The following is a 25819-nucleotide window of genomic DNA, read 5'->3' on the forward strand; positions in this document are numbered from 1 at the left end:
ATCCGAGAAAGAGCGATGCTGCTGCTAGAGAGACTCGGCCGCGGTCTAGTGACGTACTTCCGGCCGCGCCGCGGAGCGGCCAGCTTCGGAGGTGAGTGTGGGCTGCGGGAGGCGGGGGCGGTGCCTGGTCAAAACCTCTGGTTGCGGTTGTGATGCTCCCATCTCCGTTGAGGTGGATCTCCTGTGTCTGTGGGCTTCTTCCGCTCCTCTTCGCGCCTGCTTTAGATTTAGTAGCCGATTACGTTCCGTCGGGTAGAAGGCGAAGTCTGGGTTATTGTCACAGCCGCGAATCCTCGAGCAATTAGCACTTTGGAGAAGATGCTACTGGCCTTTTGGGAGCTTGTGTTGGAGCGGCCAGAGGGTGGAATATTTGCAGAGGTGAAGAGGCCTAAAATAGTATCACGAGTCTTTCGACGTGTTGGGTTAGTGCAGGGGCTTTTATCTGTATGCGTTTCAAGTATAAGCTTTATGTGCCTTACTTCCTATGAATCGAGGTCAGTGGGGGAACAGAAAAAGCCAAGACCCTCCAGTGCACCCGAGAGCGGAAGAAGCCCGGATTTTGGAGGGCACTGTCTTCTGGAGCGATGTTAGTTCCAAAAGGTAACCTGGCCCCAACGTCTCTGGGGCTGTGGGATGACGATGACCTGGGAATGATTTTTACAATGTGGAATATACTGATTTTCTCAGTCCTAGAATACCCATAAAATAGTTGTTGAATTGCTCATTTATACCCTCAGGAAAGCATGTTTACTAAAAATGTAGTAATGAAGACACACACAAATATATATACATACATATATATATATATATTTGAAAAGCTTTTGGAATGTGGTTTGTAGTGTATTCAAAGGAAAATTTGTGGTCTTAGGTTTTAACTGCCAAATAGGGAAGAATGGAAATAAATTTAAAAATCATACAACCTCAAGAAACCTTTGGGTACAGGTCTTTTTAGCCTTACAGTATTTAGTTAAAATATTATTTTTCAGGGCCATCACTTCCCATTACTGCTTCAGTGCAGTAATGTTGTGGTATGGTTAGGCTCACTTGCTGCTGTTTTTAGTTTTTGGAGGTTGTCACCCCCATTCCATCACTGATTTTTTTTTTTTTAATATATGTATGTGTGTATATGTGTGTGTGTGTGTGTGTGTGTGTGTGTGTGTATTTTGATATGCAAAGCAGTACTATGGTTAGAAAGAACAAAAAGACACATGCAGGTGTCATTTCCTGTCACCCCTTCTACTTCTACACCCCAGGTTTCCTTCTATCCTGTTTTCATTCCCTGAGTTGCTTTCACCGACTTCGATCCACACCTGAGGCACCCATTCTCCTTAGTTTCTGGTTTTGCCTTTTATTTCTTTTTGCACAAATCACCAGATACATATATATTTTTTCTTACAGTTCCTTTTTGTTTTATACAAAAGATAGCACAGTACCTTTTGTACGTTAAAAAGTATTTCATATCATATAGATAAGTATATATTTTAAATGTAATTCATGCATTCAGAAGATTGATCTAGCATGGCATTTATGAAGCATAGTAGTGATATGAGCACCCATGAAACACTCCAATAAAAAGGAGAACATTGCCAATATGGCTGCATGTGTTCGTATGCTCCTCTCCACTCCAGCTCCCACTTTCTGTCCCCTAGAGGTACTCTCTTGAATTTTGTGTTAATCATAGCCTTTGCTGTTGTTGTTTAGTTGCTAAGAGTCATGTCTGACTCTTGCAGCCCCAAGGACAGTAGCCCTTCAGGCTCCTCTGTCCATAGGATTTCCCAGGCAAGAATACTGGAGTGGGTTGCCATTACCTTCTTCGAGGGATCTTCCTGACACAGGGATCGAATCCAATCCTGCATTGCAGGCAGGTTCTTTACCACTGAGCCACTAGGGAAATCCATCATTCCCTTACCTATTTTAAAAAATAATTTTATCACATATACTTGTTTCTGTAAATAATGTGATTAATTCTGTTTGTTTTTGAGTTTTATGAAGGTAGTGTCATGGTGTCTGTAAGTCTTCTGGGCAAGTCTTCTGAGACTTACCTAACTCAGTATTATGATCCTAAATTCATCCAGATTGTGTTTGTTGCTGAGTCATTCGTTTTTGCTACTGGGTGATGTTCCATTGTAAAAATAGTATGACAGCTTGTTTTGCTGAAAGTCTTCACTTCATCTCAGGGTCAAAGGATTTGTTAACAAAATAAGCCACTTGTTACATACAAGTAAACAATAGCACTATTAATTAGAGAATTATATAGCTTACTTTTAATATACTAACATTAAAAGAAAAGAGAAACAGCAGAGGATACATCACCAATTTGGTTTTGTCCAACGTCCAGACTCAAACAGCACTGAGAAGTCCCGTGTCACAGCACATCTGGAGTCCCAATTGGGAAAAGGTCCCAGGCAGGACATCCTCTCCATGGGTGAGACTTCAAAGATTGCAGTTTGGGTTCTCCTTTATGATCCCGGAAGCAAACTGATATCATTGTCAATCTGAGCAAGACTGCAGCACTGGTAGTGATGTTCATTTTTTTACAATGCTGTTTGCTTTGTTCTGCAAATCTTGGAATGTTGCTAAGTCTGGGAGTGTTTGGCCAGACCTCCTCCAGGGACTTACCAGTTTCCAAGACCTGCTCCCTATCTATTGTGTTTCTCTTCTGACACTCAGAGCAGGTGTGGCTGGCACCCACAGCAGTAGTCAGGGCAGTGTGCAGGTAGGTCAGAAGCGAGGTCAGAGGCCTGCTCTGTTTTGTCTCTGAAGCCTACACAAGATTATTTATTTAATTTCCCTAACACTGCTTGTTCATGTATTCTCAGTGGACATGTAAGGTGTTTCCAATTATTTTGTTACTAAAATACTGCTGATAATGAATAATTTTGTATGTATACCCTACATATGAGAGGTTCCCTAGGGTATTAGTTTTAAAATTTAGGCATGAATGTTGAATTTTATCAAACATGTTTGACACCCACTGAGATGGAGAGTATGTTTTTATTTCTTTGATTTATTAATGTGAAAAGTATAACCTGTATGCCAGTATTGAATTTTACTTGCATTCATGGGATGTTCCCTCTTCGTCATGATGTCCCGTTAATAAACTACTACTAACTTATTTTGCTGGTATCTGCTACAGTTTAAATAGTGTTAGAATTATTCATTTTTTAAAGATTTGAAAGGATTTGCCCATGATATATAAGGACTCAGTTTTGTGAGAGTTCACTCTTTACTGGGTCTCTAAACAATTAGGTAAAAGTAATCATGGGTTATGGAGAAAACGTTATGTAATAAAATCGGTAGAACCTTTTGTAGTTTAGCATTCCCTAAAAGCAGAACATTGGACAGAGGCTTGTGGGCAGGCTGTTTATTTGGAAATTTAGTCCTGGGACAGAGTTAAAGACAAGGGGAATGAAACAGAGAAGGAGGGGCCAACACAAGGGTGCGTTGCCAGGCTGGCCTCTCAGTGGGAGAGTGGCGCTCTGACTTACAAGGCCTTTGAAGAGCCTTGGAGTCTCATGGCTGCCCACCTGGGAAACTAAAGGGGAAAATCTTTATCCATTGACCTCTATCTGCTGTTGGTCAAGGGTGGCATCACAGATTTTAACTCCCCTGTCCTTCAGGACCCTGTGGATGTGTGCAGATGTCCCACACAGGACAGAGAAGCCCCAGGGCAGGAGCCACTACCATGTGTGGTATAGACCCTTGAGGAAGCATTGGTAGGTTGTACTTGTGCAAAGCTGGTCAGAGCCTCTGGAACTGGATTAAGAGTGGACAAGAGGATTTGGTAAGGTGCATAAGGTATCTCTTACAGAGCTAGAGAAACAAATTTTACAAAGCAGAGCTTAGGGGGACATTTGTGCACCCATGCATTCATGTCGATATATGGCAAAACCCAACACAATATTGTAATTATCCTGCAGTTAAAATGAATTAATTAATTTTTAAAAAAGCAGAGCTTAATTAAAAAGTAGAAAAGGAAGTGGTGTTCAAAATTAAAAAGCTGGTTGTTTAAAAATAAAAGTTAACATAGATAAACCACAATTCAGCCTAATGTTTTTAGTCTGCCTGGGTTGCTGTAACAAAACACCATACACTGTTTGCTTAAACAACAAAGTGATTTCTCTTAATTTTGAAGGCCAGAAGTCCAAGATCAAGGTACTAGATAATTTGATTCTTGCTAAGGATTCTTTTTCGTTACAGATGGCTGCGCTTCTCACTTGTGTCCTTACATAGCAGAGACAGAGCGCTCTGGAGTCTCTTCCTCTTCTTAGGGCACTGGTCCTATCAGATTATGACCTCGTTTAACCTCATTATGTCTTCATGAGTCTTGTCTCCAAATATAGTCACATTGGAAACTAAGGCTTCAACATTCAAATCTTAAGGGGAGACACTCAGTCCATAACATTAACCAAAGCTAAAAGGTCTCAAGAACACATATATCAAAAGAAACAGGAAAAGCAGAGAAGCTTCAGGTATGGAAAAAAGTGGAAAAAAAAAAAAAAATCACAAGCCAGTGTTTCCCATAATCCTACACTTGTTTACATTCTGAAAAACATGGACAATATTTTAAGAAAATATAACATCTCAAGACTGACTTTGGAATCAGTAAAAATCAGGAAATAACCAGTCCATGTTTGTGTGTACAGTATATGTCAGAATTGTAAAAATCCCAGAGTTCCTGGCAGTGAGCATTGATGTCATGGCTGGGAGGACCCCTGGGCACAGAACCATTGAACAGATCACTCCTTTCATTTGGAATATAATGAACAAGGAGTGCTACGTCATGGGACCCTGGATAGTATAGTGACTCCCTCTCTCAGGCAGCTGAGGCCTTGGCTTCTTTACCATCAGAAGCCTGGAAGGTATGAGGAGCCAGCCTGGTATCTCACTTGCAGCCCAGCATCCTCATTGTAATGCTGGGCCTGGCAGGAGCCTAACTTCCAAGATCTGTACAGAGATATCAGTACTCTTGAGGGCTCTCAACTGTATGGGGGAACAGGCACATGGGAGAGAGCGGCTGTACCTTTCTCCATGAACTGCCTCCCTGGGGCCTGACTCAGGCCTCTGTATGGGGGCTGCAGCCTCTCTATATTGGCTTCTCTGTAAAATAGAAGGGGAAGCTTATTTAGAGAAAGACAAATAAGCCCAAGACCTTGGGAATATTCTGTCCCTTGATTTGAACTGTTGCTACATGAGTCTTTGTTTTAGTATTCTTCAGGCTCTACCTCCATTTTATGTACACTTTTATGTGTACAATATATGTCAGAATTGTAAAAATCCCAGAGTTCCTGGCAGTGAGCATCGATATCATAGCTGGGAGGACCCTGGGCACAGAACCATTGAACAGATCACTCCTTTCTTACCATGGCTGGTAGCTTCTGCTCGCACGTCTGTCTGGATGCTGGCTCCCTGTGTCTCAAACCTTCTGTGGGGGTCTATATGGTTCCTGGTGGGGGTGACTGACTTGTCTTGTACTTGTTCCCCTGTTTTCCCTCAGCTCCAGTCCTCCTCTGAGAGGGAGATCAGGTGATGGCAGCCATGCTCCTGACATCCTGGCCCGAGGTGAGCTGTGGGTCCTTCATCTCTTCCTCTGAGCAGTTTCACATTGAAGAAAACTGAGAAGGGAAGCCGGTGAGCCTTGCTGTGAAAGCTGGAGGGGGCCTCCATGCTTCCGCCTTCTGGGCTGGAGCTTGTGGAAAGAAGGGTGATGTGGAGGGATGGGGTCCAGAGACCAGGAAAGGAAAGACACGTGTGAGGGGAAGGCAGAGGTATAGCGTTCTGCACAGCGGTTTGTCTTGCTCTACCAGCAGAGGGCTCTGGTGAATAAGAGAAGTGGAAGCTGCCTGTGAATGGAGGAAAATAGCAGAGGACTAGGATTCCAGGAAGGGGAATATAGATAAAGAGGGATAGCAGGACCAGATCCACATAATGGTTATGCCTATAATTCCAGGGCAAGCAGAAGATGAGAGTGGGGTCAAGTGAAGTAAAAAAGAAAGGATATACTGTGGGGTGGGATGTCTCACTGTGTCCTGGAGAGGCTTTCAGGGCTTGGGGTGCAGTGGTCAAAGTTAAGTTCTCTGTTAAGAGCTGTGGATACTCTCCCCCAGAATAACAAGCAAACAGAATTTTCCATACAATTTCAGGGATTTCACGGACCCCTTGATGTTCATCCATGGACCTCCATGGACTAGCAGTTTAGTTCAGTTGCTCAGTTGTGTCCGACTCTTTGCGACCTCATGATTCGCAGCACACCAGGCCTCCCTGTCCATCACCAACTTCCGGAGTTCACCCAAACTCATGTGCATCGAGTCGGTGATGCCATCCAGCCATCTCATCTTCTGTCATCCCCTTCCTCTCCTGCCCCCAATCCCTCCCAGCATCAGGGTCTTTTCCAGTGAGTCAACTCTTCACATAATTTGGGAATAATCATAGTCACAGTGACTCTAGTTACACGATTTGAAGCACCATAGTAAGCACTTTACATGGATCACTCAGTCCTGACTGCAGCGCTGGGAGATAGGCACTGTGTTGTGTTCATTCTGCCACAAAAGAAACAAAAGGCAAAGGGGATCGAAGTGACATGTCCACAGTCACACAGTCATTGCATGACTCTTTACTGTTCAGCCCTGTGTCACATGTGGGACCATAATGTATTCAGATTTCTTATGGCTATATAGGGAATAGTTTTGAGGGGAGATTTGAAAGCAGAGTGACCATTTCAGAAAAAATCCCATCAGTCTAGGTGATGTAGGCTTCATTAAGACAAGGGGTTGCTAAAGAGGAGGATGCTTAACATAATTCAGGTAATGCTTAACATAAAAATCTTTAGGACAGTGAGTCAAAGGATTAGGGTGGGGTAAAGGAGGGAGGAGCCAGGAATGAATCACCAGGTTTCTTTTTATGTGGATTATGGTGGGAGACACCAGCTGAGATTTGAATTCAGAGAGAAGCACCGGTTGTGGGATAAAGTGGGTGGTGGCTGGTGTTGAGGGCATTTCATTTTGTACTGCAAAGTTATTTGACTTATCCAGGTCACACAATGAGTGACTCACAGAAATGCTTACAGGTTGGACTACAATGGTTGATGGGTTGGAGGCCAGTACAATTGAACAAGACACATCCTGGTAGAGAATAGTTGAGGGGCAGATCACGCCAGTGTGTCCCAGAGGTGTTTCAGAAGGCTGAGGAAGGAGCCTGTGCTGAGTGTGGAGTGATGCAGAGGAGTAACTGAAAAGATGGTGACCCTCTTTCCCAAACCTCCTTGGAGAGACAGTGAAGTCTTGGGTGAAGTTGGACAGGATGAGGCTTGAATGGGAGAGGGTAACAGAAAACAGGCTTTCAGTGAAACCCATTTGGAAGCAGAATGGGCAGCCTCTTCCCTACTCTCCACCCCCACACCGGCCAGCTGATCTGGGCAACACTGAGCTTCCTCTGCTGGAGGTGCTGGAGCAGAGGCTGTGCATCCTCTCATAGAGGGAGCATGATAGAAATCTGTGGCAGGTGGGGGTGGATGGGATAGAAGCCATGGATATGCTTTGGAGCTGGCTTGAGGGTGAGGGTGAGGTGTGGTAAGCTGGGCGCAGAAGGCAAGACCTCAAGGCCAGGAGTGTGAAGCCTGTGGGTGGGTCCAGTGCTGCTTCTGCCAGTGAGGGGCATGGTAGCTTAACTGAAAGAAAGCAATTGCATTGGGAGAACTCATTCATGCGAATTTGTTTTCTTTCATTTCAACTTAATGTCATCTTTTGTAAGTATGAAATATGGCATGAGGTTTCTCTGCTGTGAGCCAGATATGCCATGCCTTACTTTCCAGGTATTTTTTGTAAATATTTTCCCCTATTACCTCTGTGCTCTCCACAAGCGCCTCCTCAAGCCCTCATACTGCCCTCTGCCCCTCACCTAGGGCATGAGCCATGGCATTGGCCGTAGGGCAGCAGGAACCTGTTGTTTCAGAAGTCGGTGACCTTCGAGGACGTGGCTGTGTACTTTACCCAGACGGAGTGGGATGGCCTGTCCACTGCACAGAGGGCCCTGTACAGGGATGTGATGCTGGAGAATTATGGGAATATGGCTTCCCTGGGTAAGCACTTTCTATCCCCGGGGCTCAGACTGCTTATTAGGGTTTCCTGGCTTCCTTTCCCTTTACTGGTTGCAAGGGGGCTTCTGGTAATCCTTTACGGAGTAGGAACCTTAGGAGCTTATTCCTAATCCCCTAGACCCAGGGGTTGCTGGGAAGGATGAACCCTAAGCCCTTTTGGGGCCAATATAGGACTCTGCTGGGACTGGCATGCACTCTTGATTCACCCTATAGGCTGTTCTGGATACAGAGAGGAAAAAAAGTATCTTCCTGTTCTGCGGTATTACCTTCAGGTTCCCCCTCACCCAACCTGCATCTCTTGAGTCTTTCTAGGAATCTCAGTGTACTTGGAATATTATTTAGGCCAGTGGTCAAAAAATGGTATCTGTCCCTTTAGGCAGAATGTCTTTATTTGCCCTGCGTGAAGTGTCTCAGTCTGGCCCTGCCCAAATCCTCCCACATCTTCTCAAGCTTCTGCCTCCCACCCCACCCTACACATACACCTTCCTACCCATACACCCCACCCCCTTTCCCATAGTTCTTAGACACAGGACCACCCTAGGGCTTCTCTCCCCATTACTGACACAATATGAGAAGAGGTTTAGGAAATCAGCTGTGGGAGATTATTAATCTGCCTTTCCTTTTTCCTTTCCCTGAAACAGGATTTCCTCTTCTCAAACCTGCTGTGATCTCTCAACTGGAGGGAGGAGGTGAGCTGGAGGGCCCATCTCCACTGGCCTCTGCAGCAGGCACAGGCCTCCAGGGCCTCTGGACTGGTAAGGGAGGCACACATTGCCCTTATGCTGGAAAGTAGTTTAACCCTTTAGGAAGAAAGTCAACTTCAGCAACATAGAAGCATGCCATGTTTATTGGCCAGGTGTACAGAGTAACATTTAAATAAATTTTGATTTCTAGAGATAGGAACATTTGAGACCTTTCTGTTTTTGTAGTTCACTCTTTCTTTGTAATTCCAAGAACAGATCTTTTTTTGAATGCTTCATTCAAATTCTTTTCAATCCTAATTTTGTTATTCTACCTTTCTGAAACAAAAGGAATGGATTCAATACTTCTTTGGGTCCTTGCTATTTCCTGTGCACTATCCACTTAATATGAAGGATACAGAATTAAGTCTTTTAACCTAGGCTTTGGAGTAGACTTTCTCAGATCCAGTCCTAACTGTGCTACTTCATAGTTGTGTGACTTTGAGCAGGTCAGTAATTTGCCTTCTCTAATAGTATTCTCACTCTTGAAAATGGAGTAATAATTATAAAATGAGGTAATAGTCTTGTGGGTTGTGGACTGGTGATAAAAAGAGAACATGTACCAAGCACCTAACTTATAGTGTGTGCTCAGTTAAATTTGGTTTTATTATAAATATCAATAACTTCAGATATGCAGATGACACCACCCTTACGGCAGAAAGTGAAGAGGAACTAAAAAGCCTCTTGATGAAAGTGAAAGAGGAGAGTGGCTTAAGTTGCTTAAGCTTAAGTGAGCTTTAAGTTGGCTTAAAGCTCAACATTCAGAAAAGTAAGATCATGGCATCTGGTCCCATCACTTCATGGGAAATAGATGGGGAAACAGTGGAAACAGTGTCAGACTTTATATTTTGGGGCTCCAAAATCTCTGCAGATGGTGATTGCAGCCATGAAATTAAAAGACGCTTACTCCTTGGAAGGAAAGTTATGACCAACCTAGATAGCATATTCAAAAGTAGAGACATTACTTTGCCAACAAAGGTCTGTCTAGTTAAGGCTATGGTTTTTCCAGTGGTCATGTATGGATGTGAGAGTTGGACTGTGAAGAAAGCTGAGTGCTGAAGAATTGATGCTTTTGAACTGTGGTGTTGAAGAACACTCGAGAATCCCTTGGACTGCAAGGAGATCCAACCAGTCCATCCTAAAGGAGATCAGTCCTGGGTGTTCATTGGAAGGACTGATGCTGAAGCTGAATCTCCAATACTTTGGCCACCTCATGCGAAGAGTTGACTCATTGGAAAAGACCCTGATGCCGGGAGGGATTGGGGACAGGAGGAGAAGGGGACGAAGAGGATGAGATGGCTGGATGGCATCACTGACTTGATGGACATGAGTTTGGGTAAACTCTGGGAGTTGGTGATGGGCAGGGAGGCCTGGCGTGCTGCAATTCATGGGGTCACAAAGAGTCAGACGCGACTGAACTGAACTGAATGTATTTAAGCAGAAAGCTGTATATAATAAGCTGCAGGAAGTAAGGTGGGAGGAAGTACTGCTATCAGTTTGGCATTTCTCAAAAGAAGAATGAATGCATCACCTGGGCATCTTGCAGATGTGCAGGTTGTCATTTAGTTAGTTTGGGGCAGGGCCAAGATTCTCTCTTGAAGTAATGAGGTTCTCATGGGCTCACACAGAGTAGCTGCCAGGTGATTTCCTATTTCTCATGAGGCCCAGATTTAATTCCTGCCTTTGGGGTCCACAAGATAGTCTTGCATCCTTTTGATAAATCTTTTTTTTTAAAAAAAGATGGTTTTATTGGATTTTTGTTCCTTGTGATTGTACAACCAGATGTTTACTGACCAAGACATATTTTGGAAATGAAATGGAGAGTTTAAAGTGTTTGACCAAACAGAGGGGTAAGTCAATGATGTTGTGGAGATTCTCAGTCAGAGAAGTCTAGATTTCATTCTGTAGGCAGCCCACAGTCCTGAAGTCTTTGAACAACCCATCATGATGTCAGCAGAGGATAGAAACATTCATCTCATCAGTGTATGTAGGTTAATTGGGATAAGGAACCAAATGGGTTCTAGGCAGGCAGAAGGGGAAATCATAGGGCACAAGACCTATGTCAGCAGAGTTGACTTCCTTTTTAATTAATTAATTTATCTCTGCACTTGGTCTTTTGTTGCTTCATGTGGGTGTTTGCTACTTGTGGCAAGCAGAGGCTACTCTTTATTGTGGAGCATGGGCTCTGGGCTTTCCAGCTTCAGTAGTTGCAGCATGCAGGCTTAGTTGCCCCATGGCATGTGAAATCTTCCCAGACAAGGGACTGAACCCATGTCCTGCAGGAAGAGAAAGATGACTTGGGATTACTGTTTCGCATTATGGTCTTGGTATTATAATGAAATACTGGGGTAGGGGGCTTATTACATGTGATTGAGAAGAGATGAGACATGAAAAAATAGAGGCAACATTTTGGGGCCAATTTTGAGAAATTTGAGAATAAGTGTAGAGATCATTAGTTCTACTAGGACTGTGGGGATTATAGAAGAACTAATAAGATGACAGAAAGAATGTTGGAGAGTGACCAATTTTAGGATTGTAGGAGGTATGAGGAAAGACAAGGTGAATGCAGCAGTGTTCTGGTGTGGGTGGGAAGAGGTTGGGTCAAAGGGATCAAATGGGCCTGAACAGAGCCATTCACAAGTACAGAAAAAAGAAGTTAAAGGAGAAAGTTTGGAAAGCCTAGAAATTCAGTTCTAAGAAAACAAACAAAATTCATTCCCACTTGCTTCCTAGTGCTGTCAATACTTGCCATCCCTTGTTGCCACATGTTGGATTCTGTGCCCTTTCCTTCTTAAGCAATTTCCATTTTTATTAACAGAAACTGCAAAATGTAGTAACATATGATGTGATAGAAGGAATCTTGATCTGGCAGATAGGACCTAGAATTTTGTCCCACTGCTGTTACTCTTAACCTTCTTGTTATTGGCTTTTGGTTTAGAGACTGGTGATCTTTTAAAATCATTACTTTACTATTTGTAATATTTGCACATGCTCAAAACAGTACAAAAAGTGCATAAAGGGGAAGCAGTGGGGAAGGTTCCCAAAATTCCTGTGCCAGTTTGTTCAGTTTCTTGTGTATTCCTGCAGTAGATTTCTAGCCATATTCAAATAGACGTATGTCGGCCCTTTTTACTTTCTGTACACAAATGGAAGATATTTTACATACCATATCTCAAGTTGTTTTTCCAGTAAAAAATGTATCTGACATCTTTTCACATCAGCACACATGGGTTTATTTCATTTTTTTAAATAGCTACATATTATTCCAGCTTTAGATTCTTTGGCCCAATCTGATGATTTTAAAGAGCCTCTCGATTACTTTGATCATGTATTCTGTCACAGTTCTTTTTCTTTTTTTTAACATGGTTCTTACATGATATTTTATGTTTTGTTTTTTTTATATTAGATATTGATATCCAGACTGACAATAATTTGACAGAAGAAACGTATGAAGAAAAATATAATATATCATACGAACTTCAGAGGAACTCTTTTAAGGAAACTGACTTTTCAGAAACCTATATTCTAGAGAAACAGCAGGACGTCCACTCAGTAGGAAGTGTGAAGAAAGAAAACAGCAATGTCATTGACAGGATGGTGAAAGACAGTACTAGCCCCATGGAGGAGTGTTTCTTTAGTCAGAGTCCAAATTTGAATCAGTGTCATATCATCTCCACTGGAGAGCAGCCCCCTGAGTGTACAGGACTGGAGAAAGCCTTCAGCTTTGACACAAAACTTATTCAACAGGAAATAATTAATTCTGGGGAAAGACCTTTTAAATGCGAAGAATTAATGGAAAACTTTAGCTATAACTCTCAACTTAATCAGGGTCAAGATAGCTACACTGGGGAGAAGCCCCATCAGTATAAGAAGTGTGGCAAAGCCTTTAGCATCAATGCAAAATTAATTTGGCATCAAAGACTTCACAGTGGGGAGAAGCCCTTCAAATGTGTCGAGTGTGGTAAAAGCTTCAGTTACAGTTCCCATTATATTACACATCAGACAATCCACAGTGGGGAGAAGCCCTATCAGTGTAAGGTGTGTGGAAAAGCCTTCAGTGTTAACGGGAGTCTAAGTAGGCATCAGAGAATCCATACAGGAGAGAGGCCTTATCAGTGCAAGGAGTGTGGGAGCAGCTTTAGCTGCAGTTCTGCATATATCATACATCAGAGAATCCACACTGGAGAGAAACCTTATGAGTGTAATGACTGTGGGAAAGCTTTCAATGTTAATGCAAAATTAATTCAACATCAGCGGATCCACACTGGAGAGAAACCTTATGAATGTACTGAGTGTGGGAGAGGCTTCAGGTGCAGTTCCCAGCTTAGGCAGCATCAGAACATCCACACTGGAGAGAGGCCCTTTCAGTGTAAGGAGTGTGGAAAGGCCTTTAGTAGTAATGCAAAACTCATTCAGCATCAAAGAATTCACACAGGGGAGAAACCCTATGCGTGTACTGAATGTGGAAAAGCCTTTGGCGTCAAAGGGAAATTAATCCAGCACCAGAGAATCCACACAGGTGAGAAACCCTATGAGTGTAAAGAATGTGGCAAAACCTTCAGATGTAACTCCCAGCTTCGGCAGCATCTGAGAATCCACACCGGGGAGAAGCCCTATGAGTGTAATGAGTGTGGAAAGGCCTTCAACGTTAATGCGAAATTAATGCAGCATCAGAGGATTCACACTGGGGAGAAACCATTTGAATGTAATGAGTGTGGGAAATGCTTTACTTCTAAAAGAAACCTACTCGATCATCACCGAATCCACACTGGAGAAAAGCCCTACCAATGTAAGGAATGTGGGAAAGCCTTTAGCATCAATGCCAAACTAACTAGGCATCAGAGAATACACACTGGGGAGAAACCTTTCAAATGTATGGAATGTGAGAAAGCATTCACCTGTAGTTCTGACTATATTGTACATCAGAGAATCCATACTGGAGAGAAACCCTTTCAGTGTAAGGAGTGTGGAAAAGCCTTCCATGTTAATGCTCATTTAATTCGGCATCAAAGAAGCCACACTGGGGAGAAACCCTTCAGATGTGTGGAGTGTGGCAAAGGCTTCAGCTATAGTTCTGACTGTATTATACATCAGACAGTTCATACTTGGAAGAAACCGTTTGTGTGTAATGTGTGTGGGAAAGCCTTCAGGTTTAGCTTCCAACTTAGTCAGCATCAGAGCATCCACAGTGAAGAAAAGTCCTAATAAAAGGGATGTAGAAAATTGTCGGCATTAATGCTGAACTGGATCAAGTGTCCTCAGATTCACCATGGTGGAAAACCCTGAAAGGGAAATTAATATGGCTGAGTCTTCATAAGGAAATCTTTTTCATTTTACTCAATTTTAAATCAAGAATGATGACCAGTTTTCAAATAACATCCAAAAATAAATAGTTTGGTTTATACCAACAACCAATAGAAAATATAATGAAGGAAAATATTCCATTGCCAATAGCATCAAGAAGAGTCAATTTTCTGGGTATAAACTTATTATGTAGGACTTATGTGGAGAACTTACAGATCTCCACTGAGGGCCACAGAAGGGAAGTTAAATAAATGGAAGAGAGCAATACCTTCTTCTTAGATAGAAAAACTCTAACTACTTACCTAAATTAATTGCCGTTTAATTTTTGACAACAAGCAAGCATCAGTTTGTAAAGAGGTATAACAATAAAGCTTTCCTTAAGGGAAAAATATGAGTAAATCTTTTTATTTTCATGGAATGGAGAAAACCTTTCTAAGCATCAGATGAAAGCTAGAAACCAACCATGAGGGAAAATATTAATAAATTGGCTTTTCAAAATTGAATCTTTATGCTTCTGTTTTGAATAACTCCAAATAAAAAAGCACCAAAAGTGGGAATACATTTGTAAAATTTGTGTTATTAACATGTAGTACGTAATTTACAGAGAGATCTTACAGTTAAGAGAAATTCTAAAACCCAGCAAACAACAATAGCAAGCAGCTTTTAAAAAAGATATAAAGGTGACTAATAAAGGAAGATGTTCAGTCTCAGGAGTACTCTAAGGAGTAAAAATTAAAAGCATACAGTCACACATAGTAAGCCCTCAAACCTCTGTCCCACATCAAGATGAACACAGACTCTCAGACACACAGTATACCCCACAGCACCGCTTTCCCCATACCTGCTCCTGCACTCTGTAGCTCAGAAGACCAGTGTTTTCTGGGAGTACTGTCTTGTGTATCTCAGAGGAACCACTCCTGCCAGAAAGCTAATGACATGGTGTAGCACCTCAGCAGAATGTCCAGGACCACTGTGTAAGTGACCCCTCCCCACCCAACTCCAGCTTCTGGAAGCTGCATATGGGTGGAGGCAGACCCTGGAGGCCCCCGGACACAGGAGAGCATAGTCCTTCACCCAGTCATTTTGGCCTCCTGCTCTGGGCAGATCTAGACCACACAGGCCCAGAAGTGCCCCAGGCCATAGAATCCAAGTTCTTCATTTATTTACAGAAACACTGAAAACCAGAGACAGATGCCACTGCCCCTGGTCACACAGCAAATCAGTGGCTAGCTAATGCGTCCCATTACCCAGGCCAGAGAAGAGGGTAGAAGGCCGTGGCTCACCCCACCCCACCTAGGTCATGAATATTCTCCAGCTAGTCTCTGGATGTGACAGGGGAGATGGGGACAGGAAGTCCTGCAGTCCTGGCTCCAGGTAGAGTCTTAGCACCGTCTCTGCTGTGGCAGGACCAAGGCAGGGACTCTAGGAAGGCTGAGAATCACTGAGGACAGAACCTATCTTCCAGATCTGCCCCCAAATCCTGTGTGAACTTGGCCTCTGGGTCTCAAGGTTATTGATCTGCAGGTTTGGGGCTGGACCTAGGGCGTAAGGCCCATCTCACCCAGACGGCTCCTGAGAGTTTTCTCCCTCTCTGTAGCTTTGTTACTATCTATGGCAAGTCCCCTGCTTAGATCCCAAGGATACGGGGGTGAAGAAAGCAGATAACCGCAGTCTCATGAAGTCATGTGGCCTCTATGGCCCAGAAGTCCTGACACCCTGTCACCTCGATGTTCACTACTCCAGTGAAGAAGCTGCCTGGGTCCAGTCGAGGCCTTCCAGAGACTAAGAAGAGCCATGGCACTGGAGACCTCGCAAAAGCGCTTCTTTTCTCAATAGGAGCCATGAGCCTGGAAGGGTCAGGATTAAATCAAGTGTCTCTCTCAGTCCAGGTAAGCATGTTCCATCCCTGCAGCACAGGGCACCCTTCTGCCCAGGCCTGTCACACTGGAAGGGACCTCAGAGAATACCTGATCCTGTTCTGTCCAGATCAGGAGGGAAAACTGAGGCTCAGAAGAAAACATGGCTGCTTCAGGGCATCCAGCAGGTCTGGGAAGCCTGGTGAGCAGAGGCCCAATCAGGGAGGGAGGGTGTGTGCAATGGGTGGAGGCAGGGCTTCTGTGACATCTGGTCGGGGTGGGGTGGGGGTGGGGGGACAAGAGACAGCACAGCTCCCCCTGGGTGGCAGCCCTCTCCTTGTGGTGGGGCCGGGGGTTCTGAGAAGAGGCTCCTAAGATGTTCTGCTTCCGCCTCTGACATCCCTGTTATTCCCAGACCATAACGCCGCTCTGATGTTCTTTCTCCTGACAAGGAACTGAGGACACCCCTTCCCTTACACAGTCCACTCAGTTCAATTGAACATTTGCGGACTCATCCACAGGCCAGGGTTACCGAAGTGCCTGGGGAATCCGAGAAGAGCGAACTTCCAGTCTTCGCCGCCGCGAGCTCCCTGAAGCCCCTTCCGCCTTCTCTCGGGCCCTATTCGCACCACAGACCACGTGGTCTCAGCAAATTCCCACACCTCACAGGGTTCCTGGGGCTTCCGCCCGAGGTCTGAGCCGGCTCTGTGGGGGCCCGGCGTTCTCCGCCTGCTCCTAGGCTTCCAGGGCCGACTCTGAGTCCCGCTCCGGCTCTGGTTTACACCCTCCCCTCCCCGCTCACCAGCCCCTACCCTGCGCAGGTCGGTGCTCAAGTGTTTCCAGTGCCCCCGAAGCCTGCCCCCACCCCCCCACCCCCCCCACCCCCCCACCCCCCCACCCCCCTCCCCTCCTGGCCACTGAAATCCCACCCACACTCAGCCGAAGCCCAGCCTCCAGGAAGCCCTCCCAGCGGCGCGACCACACTCACCTCTCTCGCCCCTCTCCTCGGCTCGCCAAGGTAAGGGGTTGTCCTGCCCAGGGTTTGACGCATCTGCCGGCCGTGCTGGCCGGGGCTCCGGGGCCCACCTGCTGCAGGTGGGGGCCTGAGGCTCTGGGTCCCATTCGTCCTGGGCCATAGACGTGCGGCGCTGGCAGCCGGTGGCCGCCTCCAGTGGTTGCCTCCCTTCCTGTCTCCCTTGGGCGCGCGCCTCGTCGCCCTGGGACTCGGTTTTGCCCTCGAAGTGAGAGAGAACGGAGAGGACGGGCCTGCGGGTCCAGGGCTCGGAGGCCGGCGCTGTGGGCACGAGGAGCCAGCCATTAAGACGCACAGACCTCCAGCTTGGCCCCTGCTGCCCCCGGCGGCCGGTCTGCTAACTGCAGGGCGGGAAGAAACAACTAGGAGCGCGAGGTTGCCGGGGTCACCTTGGCGCGGGCCGGCTCTCCCTGCTCTGGTCCTGAGGAGTCTCCCGGGCGGAGTCCTGGGGCAGCCGGTCTGAGCCCTTGACGGTAAGTCTCCTGTTGATCTGCGGAGCGGGGATGGGGGAGGACACGATCAGGGCGCGGGGGTGGGAGTCGGGGTGGGGTAATGCTGGGGTGCATGAAGCCGCGGAATTGGACTGTGTGCGGCAAGGATCCCGAGTTCTGCAGGTCAGTCAGAAGGACGCATAGAAGGCGTTGCAAACATTTCTTAAAGAAGCACAACCTATTTCCACCCCCACCCTCACTCCTACCCCGCATGAAAACTGACTCGAGGCTTATATTGTGAACACAATATAGAGCTTCTGTAGGACTGCGTGCTGTGCTTAGTCGCTCAGTCGTGTCTGACTCTTTGCGATCCCATGGACTGTAGCCCGCCAGACTGCTCCGTCCTTGGGGATACTGGAGTGGGTTGCCATGCTGTCCTCCAACCCTGGGATTGAACCCAGGTCTCCCATGTTGCAGGTGGGTTCTTTACTATCCGAGCCACCAGGTGAATGCAGGTAAATAGAACTGCTGTAGGACTTCGAGGAGGAGGCAGTTCCAGGCCCCTGGGAGTAAGGGGAAAGGGCTTTGCTTAAACATCCCTTGGGAGGTAAGAGGTCGTTCCATCAGGAAAAGTGAAATGCAGAATTGAGAACACAAGCGTTCAGTAGCCAGGCTGTGGGGGTGAGATGGGTAGGAAGAACCTAAAAGATGGGGGAGGTGGGATCCACCACCATGCTCTCCTGGGAAGGACTCAAAGTAAGGAGTGGTGAGTTGGAGGCTCCTGACGACAGGAAGGGAAGAAGAGAGAGGAAGCAAAGGGACCCAGGGAACTGTGAGCAGAGTCCTTTACCTGGAGAACTTTTCCCCTCCCCCTTCACACACCTCAGCCAAAGGCCACCTCCCCTTTGCTGGCCTCCCTGATCTCCTTGATTGGTTAGCACTGTGTCCCCTGTTCTGGGTCCTCACCTCACCTCTGTCTAATTGATATCATTTTCTGCCTTCTCTACTTGGAGCTGCTGGTTTACTGACTCACCTTGCAAACCGCAAGCTTATTGTGGGTAACTCTTTGGGTGAGGCCGGAACTTCAGTTCAGTTCAGTCGCTTAGTCATGTGTGATTCTTTGCGACCCCATGGACTGCAGCACACCAGGCTTCCCTGTCCATCACCAACTCCTGGAACTTACTTAAACTCATGTCCATTGAGTCAGTGATGCCGTCCAACCATCTCATCCTCTGTCGTCCCCTTCTCCTCCTGCCTTTGATCTTTCCCAGCATTAGGGTCTTTTCCAATGAATCAGTTCTTCACATCATGTGGCCAAAGTATTGGAGTTTCAGCTTCAGCATCAGTCCTTCCAGTGATATTCAGGACTGATTTCCTTTAGGATGACTGGTCGGATCTCCTTGCAGTGCAAGGGACTCTTAAGAGTCTTCTCCAACACCACAGTTCCAACACCACCTCCAACATTCACAAGCTGGGTGGAACTTGCCTGTGAATAATTTATGTTGAGTGGAAGATGTCAGTGAATTAGTAAGAGAAGAAGTGTTCCGTGCCTATGTTTATATGGTTTATACATTTTCATCCACAACAGGGGCCCTAGTCAGTTCTCCAGAGGCTGTCCTGCAGAAAGAGAAATTCCAGGGTGGGGGAGTGGCACCCTGAGTACAACCATCAAGTGCTTTGGGATGTGACTACAAATATCTTCAGTTCAGTTCAGTCGCCCAGTCATGTCTGACTCTTTGCGACCCCATGAATTGCAGCACGCCAGGCCTCCCTGCCCATCACCAACTCCCAAAGTTTACCCAAACTCATGTCCATCAAGTCAGTGATGCCATCCAGCCATCTCATCCTCTGTCGTCCCCTTCTCCTCCTGTCCCCAATCCCTCCCAGCATCAGGATCTTTTCCAATGAGTCAACTCTTCGCATGAAGTGGCCAAAGTATTGGAGTTTCAGCTTCAGCATCAGTCCTTCCAATGAACACCCAGGACTGATCTCCTTTAGGATGGACTGGTTGGATCTCCCTGCAGTCCAAGGGACTCTCAAGAGTCTTCTCCAACACCACAGTTCAAAAGCATCAATTCTTCGGTGCTCAGCTTTCTTCACAGTCCAACTCTCACATCCATACATGACCACTGGAAAAACCATAGCCTTGACTAGACGGACCTTTGTTGGCAAAGTAATGTCTCTGCTTTTGAATATGCTATCTAGATTGGTCATAACTTTCCTTCCCAGGAGTAAGCTTCTTTTAACTTCATGGCTGCAATCACCATTGCAGTGATTTTGGACCCCCCATAAATAAAATCTGACACTGTTTTCCCTGTTTCCCCATCTATTTCCCATGAAGAGATGCTAAGTGGTTAGATTTGGGTTGCTCTTCGATTGCCCACCAGAGGGCGAACAAACCCTTGCCCCTTAGGCTGTCGCTGGCCAGGGTCTCTGGGCATGGAGGGGTACCTACCTGCATCTTGCTGGTTCTTCTCTTACCGAAGCAAAGGTGAGAAAACTACCAGCTAAACTGTTTGGGGTTTGGTGGATGAAGAGGAAGAAGGGGAAAATGCTACTGGGACTTGCATGGCCTCTAACTCATTGACACAAAGTCTGTTTTCATTGGTTTTCTAATTGTGGTAACATACACGTAACATGAACTTTACCGTTTTAACTATTTTAAAGTGGCATTCGTACTTTCACAGTGCACTGATCACTACTATCTAGTTTCAGACCTTTTCATCACCCCAGAAAGAGCCCCATGACTATTAAGCAGTTGCTCCCTGTACCCCCACCCCCACCTTCCAATCCCTAGAAACCAATAATCTGCTTTCTCTATATATAGATTTGACTCTTCTGGGTATTTCATGTAAATGGTCTCTGATCTCTGTTATGGCTCAGATGGTAAAGAATCTGCCTGCAATTCAGGAGACACTGGTTTGATCCCTGGATCCGAAAGATCCCTTGGAGAAGGGAATGGCAACCCACTCCAGTATTCTTGCCTGGAGAATTCCATGGACAGAGGAGCCTGGTAGACTATAGTCCATGGGGTCACAAGGAGTCAGACACGACTGACTGAAGAACACTTTCATTTTCATTCTGGGTATTTCATGTAAATGGCCTCATACAATATGGAGCTATTGTGTCTGTTTTTTTACTTAGTGTAATGTTTTCAAGGTTTATCTAAGTTGTAGCATGTATGTGTCCTTCCTTTATTTTTATTGGTGACTGATATTCTAGTGTATGGATATACCACATCTTGCCTATCCATCCGTCTGTTGATGGACTCTTGAGTTGTTTGTACCTGTTGGCTATTGCGAATAATGCTGCTGTGAACACTGGTATACAAAAATCTTTTAGAGCCTCTGTTTTCAGTTCTTTTAGGTATATACCTAGGAGTGGAATTGCTGGGTCATATGGCAATTCTGTGTTTAAGTTAGTGGTTTTGGCTGCTCTGGGTCTTTGTTGCAGTGCACAGGCTGTTCCTTGCTGCGCACAGCTGTTCCTTGCACACAGCTGTTCCTTGCACACAGCTGTTCCTTGCTGCGCACAGCTGTCCCTTGCTGCGCACAGGCTTTCTCTAGTTGTGGTGTGCGGGGTCTACTCTCTAGTTGTGGTGGGCGGGTGTCTCACTGTGGTGGCTTCTCTTGTTGCAGAGCACAGGCTCTAGGGTGCATGGGCTTTAGTAGTTGTGATGCATGCGTGGGCTTAGTTGCCCTGTGGAATTTTAGTTCACCAGCAAGGATGAAACCCACATCCCCTGCCTTGGAAGATAGGTTCTTTACCACCAGGCAAGTCCCCACTTCCATTCTTATCAGAAGTTGACAATTCAACTCTTAGCATTCTCATGTCTGTCCTGAGAGTGCCCAGAAAGCACCCCTCCAGGCTGCTGCAGCCAAGTGGCCCCTGTTCCTATCGTCCTCCATCTCCCTGCACTCCAATAGAAGGCTGTGTGGGGTTGTGCAAACCTGGTCTCAAACTCTTAACTCTAGCCCTTCCTTGCTGTGTGATCTTGAGCAAGTTATTCAAACTCTCAAAGCTTTAGCTCCCTTCAGTGTAAACCTCCCTCCTGGGTCAGCTCTGAGAGTGGGCTATGATGATGATGCAGAAAATGAACATCTAGTGCCCAGCAGTGCTCTGGATTGTGATCCAGACCCTACGCCCCTTCTATGAACGCTCTTCTCCAGGGGCTGCCTCGCTGACCACTGGGGTCCTCTCACTGGCCTCTCTCAGGCTGGCAGGTTGTCTGAAAGTGACAGACTTGGTCTTTTTTTTATTTTTCATAATTTTTTTTTTTTTTCAAAACAGAGGTCCTAGATGAGGGAACAAACAGCATGAGGGTGGAAACATGGAGTCTTGACAGGGACAACTCTCTCTTTTTTAAAATATTTAGTTATTTAGCTGCACCTGGCCTTAGTTGCAGCATGGGGGATCATTTAGCCGCTGCATGTGGGATCTCGTTCCCTGACCAGGGATCAAATCTGGGCCCCCTGCATTGGGAGCTGGGAGCATCAAGTCTTAGCCACTGAACCTCCAGGGAAGTCACCTAGGGATAGACCTTAAATACAGGCATTATCTAGAAGACTATCAGTTCAGTTCAGTCGCTCAGTCGTGTCCGACTCTTTGCGACCCCATGAATCGCAGCACGCCAGGCCTCCCTGTCCATCACCAACTCCTGGAGTTCACTCAGACTCACATCCATCGAGTCAGTGATGCCATCCAGCCATCTCATCCTCTGTCGTCCCCTTCTCCTCCTGTCCCCAGTCCCTCCCAGCATCAGACTCTTTTCTAATGAGTCAACTCTTTGCATGAGGTGGCCAAAGTACTGGAGTTTCAGCTTTAGCATCATTCTTTCCAAAGAAATTCCAGGGCTGATCTCCTTCAGAATGGACTGGTTGGATCTCCTTGCAGTCCAAGGGACTCCCAAGAGTCTTCTCCAACACCACAGTTCAAAAGCATCAATTCTTTGGCCCTCAGCTTTCTTCACAGTCCAACTCTCACATCCATACATGACCACTGGAAAAACCATAGCCTTGACTAGACCATGGGCAGCAGTAATAGTTTTGGAGACAAGGGCTGTGTTCATGAGTGCGGAGAGAGAAAGGGAGAGACAGAGAGCTTTGGATATTGGAAGTCAGGGGTGGTAAAAGATTTCTTTGTAAGCAGCAGCAATTTCAGGACTTACACTTCAAAAGAAGGAAGGCAAAAAGAAAAAGCAGAACAGAAGTGAGTGTGTTCAGTGGGAGGGGTGGGCCATGACTGGAGGTGAACAAGGGGAGCAGAGCAGGAGAGGTCCGGGCTTGTCACCCCTTCCCCTCCTGCCAGAAAAGGACCACCAAACAGAGGGATTTAGGCGGTACCTCTCCAGTGGGGTCCCCAGACTGCCAGCAGCAGCGTCACCCTCACCGGGGAAGTTGCTAGAATTATCAGGCCTCAAACCCCACACCAGTTCAGTTCAGTTCAGTTCAGTCCCTAAGTTGTGTCCAACTCTTTGCGACCCCATGGACTGCAGCACACCAGGCTTCCCTGTCTATCACCAACTCCCGGAACTTACTCAAACTCATGTCCATTGAGTCAGTGATGCCATCCAACTATCTCATCCTCTGTCGTCCCCTTCTCCTCCCACCTTCAGTCTTTCCCAGTATCAGGGTCTTTTTAAAAGAGTCAGTTCTTTGCATCATGTGGCCAAAGAATTGGAGTTTCAGCTTCAGCATCAGTCCTTCCAATGAATATTCAGGACTGATTTCCTTTAGGATATATTTCCTTTAGGATGTGAAGAGAAGCGCAAGGCAAAGGAGAAAAGGAAAGATATACCCATTTGAATGCAGAGTTCCAAAGAATAGCAAGGCTAGATAAGAAAACCTTCCTCTGCAATCAATGCAAAGAAATAGATGAAAACAATAGAATGGGAAAGACTAGAGATCTCTTCAAGAAAATAAGAGATTACCAAGGGAACGTTTCATGCAAAGATGGGAACAATAAAGGACAGAAATGGTATGGACCTAACAGAAGCAGAAGATATTAAGAAGAGGTGTCAAGAATACAAAGAACTATACAGAAAAGATCTTCATGACCCAGATAATCGCAATGGTGTGATCACTCACCTAGAGCCAGACCCCACCCCAGGGCCACAGAATCAGAATCTCCTGGGGTGGGCCCAGTGCTGGGTTTTAACAAGCCCTCCAGGTGTTGAGCACTCCAGTTTAAGAATCACTGGTGAGGCCTCCGCAGAGAAGAGTTCCCTGATCCTCACTTTCTGAGAGAGACTGGTGAGAGATGAGAGGTGACAGGGCTGGCCTCCCCGTGCCCAGGGGGTTCACCTGGAGATGAGAATGTGAAACTGCTTCCGGGTGTAGCTCCACCCTGCTGTCCATCTTTGCACAAACTCTGCCTCACATGGGGTGCCCCGAACCCATCCTCTGAAAAATGTATCACTGCACCTGGCCTCCTGCCGTGAATTTATTGGGCAGATCCCAGTCTTATCCCAGGACTCTTATCCCAGCCTTATCGGTAAAGGCAGCCCAGCTCTGTGGTGGGCGGTGGCCGAGGTCACGCCCAGTAACTGATGAGCCATCCAGGGCCCTACACCTGACCCAGGTTCTGACCCAGGGCTTAATTATCAATTAGTCTAAACTAGCAGCCTGCAGCACAAGGGGCAGTGCCTGAATGAGGGAGGGGTGGACGAAGCTGGAGGAAGAGATTCCCATTACTAACCAGATGTGTGCAGTTCTCACCTCCTGTCTCCAGGGTCTGACCTGCCTACGGAGGTGAGTTGCGTGCTGCGAGGGACTGGTGAGTGCTCGTCTTGCTGCCAGGGTGAATCTCTGCTCTAGCATTTTGTGTTGAAGCTTGAGAAAGAGAGTTGCCTTTATTCCCAGTTCTGAGGGTGGAGCAGAGAAGGGAAATGGTGATGCTGACTCTTCCTTGGACACTTCAGAAAGCCTTGTCTTATTCTTAGCATGTAATCCTTCTCATCCATGAAATCCTGTCTACATGGCTTCACTGCCTTTAAGCTTTACCCACACGTGGGCCTGGGCTCATGCCCATCTCTCTCTGCACATCCCCATCCCCCTGGCTGGGAAGGTGTGTGCTCTGCCCTTCCACCACCCTCAGGGCCAACCCAGACCTGGGGTCCCAGTTAAAGGAGACTGCTGCATGTCTTGGCAAATTTGATGAATTATTTAAAAAAGTAATTAAGAATTGGGCTTCCCTGGTGGCTCAGTGGTGGGAAATCCTCCTGCCAGTGCAGGAGACCTGGATTTGATCCCTGGGTGGGGAATATCCCCTGAAGAAGGAAATGACAACCCTCTCCAGTATTGTTGCCTGGAGAATCCCATGGACAGAGGAGCCAGGGGGGCTACAGTCCTTGGGGTCTTAGAGTTGGACACAATGTAGCAATTAAACAATAACTAAATAACAACAATTAAGAATCATGAGAACTTCAAATTGCCAGTTGGGGAAAGTGACAAAGAAAGGACCTGGTTGAGGGAAAAGGCTCATGGTCCAACAATTTTAATTTAGGTCTAAAGAGCCACAGGCATGCAAAATATATCCCAAGTTTTGCAGTGACATCCTCCTGCCATTCCTCTTTCCTGCTTGCCAATTTCTATTCCTAAGGGCAGCACCCTTCCTAATTTCTTAAGTCTATACAAGCATATGCAAAGATAGGCTCTAATTTCCATCCTTTTACACCAAAGCTGTGCCTGATACACATTGAATACACTCCTTCCCCATTAACTTCCCTTGGAATTTTCCACATCCAGACAGCAGTGTCCTTGTTCTTTTTCACAGTTGTGTCACATTCCGCTTTACACAGATTACTGTGACTTATTTTACCATTCTCTTCTTACGGATTTTGGGTTTGTCCAGTCATTTATCACAAGCAATGCTATAATGCTTCTGTTTAGACATAGATTATTTAGCTTATATTTGAGGGCAACTTGAGGATAAATTGCTGAAAGTGGAACTGCTGGGGGTTAGGTAACTACATCACGACAGTGGTGGATAGTACCCTCCTTCCTCTGATGGGAAGGAAGGAAGGAGACGGTGGAGAGCCAAACACGGCAGAATTTGCACCTCTTCTCCATGCTTTCTAGCTGTTTGCTTACCCACTCAGAACCTCAGCGTTTAAAGCCTGTCAAATGTGGCCCGCACAGGTGTGTGGATGAAATGGGACCAGCTATGTGAAGTATTTGATTCAGGGCCACGGGCACAGTGAGACCGCCAAGTGTCAGGAGGAGCTTCCCAAGGGCAGGCAGCCTGGGTACCCCATTGTATCTGAGAGCGGAGGATCGAGCCTGGGTTTCAAGGCATTGGTTCTAACTGGAAGATCCCGTCTTCAGCCCTGCCTGTTGTCTTGTCCCTACAGCTTCTGATCT

At 46.2% G+C, this 25819-nt stretch overlaps 1 protein-coding gene across 1 annotated transcript in view; it reads left to right on the forward strand.

Annotated features, from left to right (window-relative positions):
• ZNF23 (zinc finger protein 23) overlaps positions 1-25819 on the forward strand; it is a 26859-nt gene continuing 1040 nt past the window's right edge. The window contains exons 1-7 of the mRNA XM_045163454.1: positions 1-91; positions 495-600; positions 5498-5562; positions 12242-16028; positions 16126-16197; positions 16517-16816; positions 16935-17013. Coding sequence (XP_045019389.1) covers positions 16-91; positions 495-600; positions 5498-5562; positions 12242-14040 — 2046 coding nt within the window. The 5' untranslated portion in view covers positions 1-15 and the 3' untranslated portion in view covers positions 14041-16028; positions 16126-16197; positions 16517-16816; positions 16935-17013. The remainder of the gene's footprint in view (positions 92-494; positions 601-5497; positions 5563-12241; positions 16029-16125; positions 16198-16516; positions 16817-16934; positions 17014-25819) is intronic.

This window comes from Bubalus bubalis, chromosome 18 (genome assembly GCF_019923935.1).
Source record: "Bubalus bubalis isolate 160015118507 breed Murrah chromosome 18, NDDB_SH_1, whole genome shotgun sequence".
Classification (NCBI taxonomy): Eukaryota; Metazoa; Chordata; class Mammalia; order Artiodactyla; family Bovidae; genus Bubalus; species Bubalus bubalis.